This window comes from Etheostoma cragini, chromosome 14, assembly GCF_013103735.1.
Source record: "Etheostoma cragini isolate CJK2018 chromosome 14, CSU_Ecrag_1.0, whole genome shotgun sequence".
In the NCBI taxonomy this organism is placed as follows: domain Eukaryota; kingdom Metazoa; phylum Chordata; class Actinopteri; order Perciformes; family Percidae; genus Etheostoma; species Etheostoma cragini.
Genome location: NC_048420.1, coordinates 13240711 through 13243054, shown reverse-complemented (window position 1 = coordinate 13243054; position 2344 = coordinate 13240711). Strand labels below are relative to the sequence as shown.

General features: G+C 38.6%; 1 protein-coding gene across 2 annotated transcripts in view; it reads left to right on the top strand.

Moving 5' to 3' along the window:
- si:ch211-215i13.3 (brain and acute leukemia cytoplasmic protein) overlaps window positions 1–2028 on the top strand; it is a 3452-nt gene extending 1424 nt beyond the window's left edge. Inside the window, exon 3 of one of the 2 annotated variants that reach the window (XM_034891613.1) lies at window positions 912–2028. In XM_034891613.1, the coding sequence (XP_034747504.1) occupies window positions 912–1347 (436 nt within the window). In that variant the 3' untranslated portion in view covers window positions 1348–2028. The remainder of the gene's footprint in view (window positions 1–911) is intronic. The other variant, XM_034891614.1, reaches the window with a different exon arrangement.
- The last annotated feature ends 316 nt before the right edge of the window (window positions 2029–2344 follow it).

Below are 2344 nucleotides of genomic sequence, written 5' to 3'. Positions count from 1 at the left end.
CATGTGATTGGCTGCTTAGAAATTAGGTGTTAACGAGCAGTTGGACAGGTGTACCTAATAAAGTGGCCGGTGAGTGTACAGGCGTTACTGATGTAGGGTTGGGGTATGTAAGGTAAGTAGTGCAAAGAATGCTTGAATAAATACTATGGATAGTAATAAGCTACTCAAAATACTGAGGTGTAGAGCTGAAAGAACTGATATTTGGGTTTTAAACACTACTGGCCAAAGAAGCAATTCAAAGATGTCTCTCTGGGGAAGTTGTGAAAACAAGATTTAGTTGCAGACCTATGGAGGTTTTATGTGCATTTATTTCCTATTTCCTAAATATCTTAAATTTCAATGTTTGAGTTTCTGTTGGCCATATTTCTGTAGCTGTAGGTACAAACACTAAACACTCGAAAAGATAAATTGTCAAAAAATATTCTGGATTCTATGGAATATGGATTATAACATTTTCTTTCAACCATCTGTTTGTCTAATCTTTTATCGTGAGAGCTAATGCACAAAAGATGTTGAGTGCAGACGTGGCTTTCTGCAAATGTATGGGCTTTAAACTCATGAATAGCAGATAGGCTAGAAAGAAACAGAAAGATAACACTATATACACACTTTTATTCTGCATGTTTTAAATTAATCATAGTTATTGGGGACTGAGTTGCAAAAGTTTTTTGTTCTGTACAAAACTCGTTTAACATTTTAAAAAAAGAGCTAAAAAACATATTCCTCCGACTTACTAAATGACATTTTCAGTGACTCAAAAACATAGGCCGTTGTGTTTTATTTATTTAACCTTCCACTTATGGGCAGACCTTCAGTGACTCAGGTCTCACTTGGCTATCGTTGCCCACTCGCACTCTATCCAGCGTGCTGACATTTAAATGACATTCAAAAACTCTCACATCTTTTCACAGCAAACCACTCGTGACTCCAAAAGGAGGGCATCAAAGGAAGCCGGTGCGTTGTCTAAGGATGGGCAGCTCGTCAACATCAACAGTAGTGGAGACGTTGAATCCGGGAACGTCTGTGATGAAAGATGAAGAAAATCCAAGACTCTGTGAAGAAGAAGAAGAAGAAGAAGAGAGTCGGAGCTGTGTCAAAGTTCACCAGAAGATGGGATGGCGAATTAAAGAAGTGTGTGGGGGATGTTTGCCAGGGACTTTGGTCGATCTCAGTGATTTACAACATAAGCACCTGCATGATGTCACCATCCAAAGATCTCGGGATGCTGCATCTTTATTGTGCCATTGCAAATGCATGTGTGAAGTGAAGCAGAGAGCAGATCACAAACAGTGCTCACGCTCTCCGCCGTGCTTTTCTCCCATGCTTATGGTGCCGGACGGGGACTGAGCCACTGTGCTAAGCCAATTTTAAACAAAAATACCTTCCCATATGCACATGATAATCACAGTCTGCACATCAAATGTTTTCTGTGTGGGGCCTTCCTTAAGAATTTGCTTCAGTTCTTTGTGCAATGATGATGCTGTTTAACCTCAGTCAATGCTGTAAATGATTTTCATTTAAAAGACCCTGAAGTGCTGTTTAGAAACTGAGATCTGGTTTGACACTTGAAGGCTGAACACTGTCTTTTCCAGCCTTTTGCAAGATAAAACAAACAAAAAAACACCCGCATGTGCCTACAACTCATCTTGATCTGAACTGCTCCTGTTTTTGTTTTGAGAGTTTGTTTTGTTCAGTAATGTGTGTTCTCTCACATTTTTATTTTATGTTATACAATGTTACACTTCATTAGTTACCATGTACATGAGTATTGTAATGATGAGTCATTTGTGTGGCTTGCACTGATCTGCATGTTTAATTGACTCAGCATTGATGGCAAAATGTCTCTACTCAAACATTATCAAAAGCAAGCTGTCTGAAATAAAACTTGTTGCTTATTTGGTAGACTTCTTATTTTAACGGTCTATGACTATAACTAAGAAGTTCATTCAGGAGGTGAGGTGATACTGGATGTGTCGTTAGGAACATGTTATGGACAGGAGGTGGCGCTGTTGACCAGCTGAGGTCTCTAAAAAAACAACTTTGTGATTCTGACCTTTCCCTTTCTGCTTGTGATAGCTTGCTTGTCAAGAGTCGTTGATGATTTACTGAGATGATAATGTTAAAATGTGTACAGGCCAACTTTTGTGATTGAAAGCAACATTTAAACATAGGATCTACCACTTTTTTTCTTCTTTAAATTAAAATTATTGTCAGCTTCTTAAGTTGTGAAACTCGGGAGTCATTTCTCGTTAGCTACAGGCAAAGCCTACATCATGATTAATTAGCCTGTTATCAATAGACCAATATATCGCCTCGTGATATTTACCATGAATTCATGCATCTG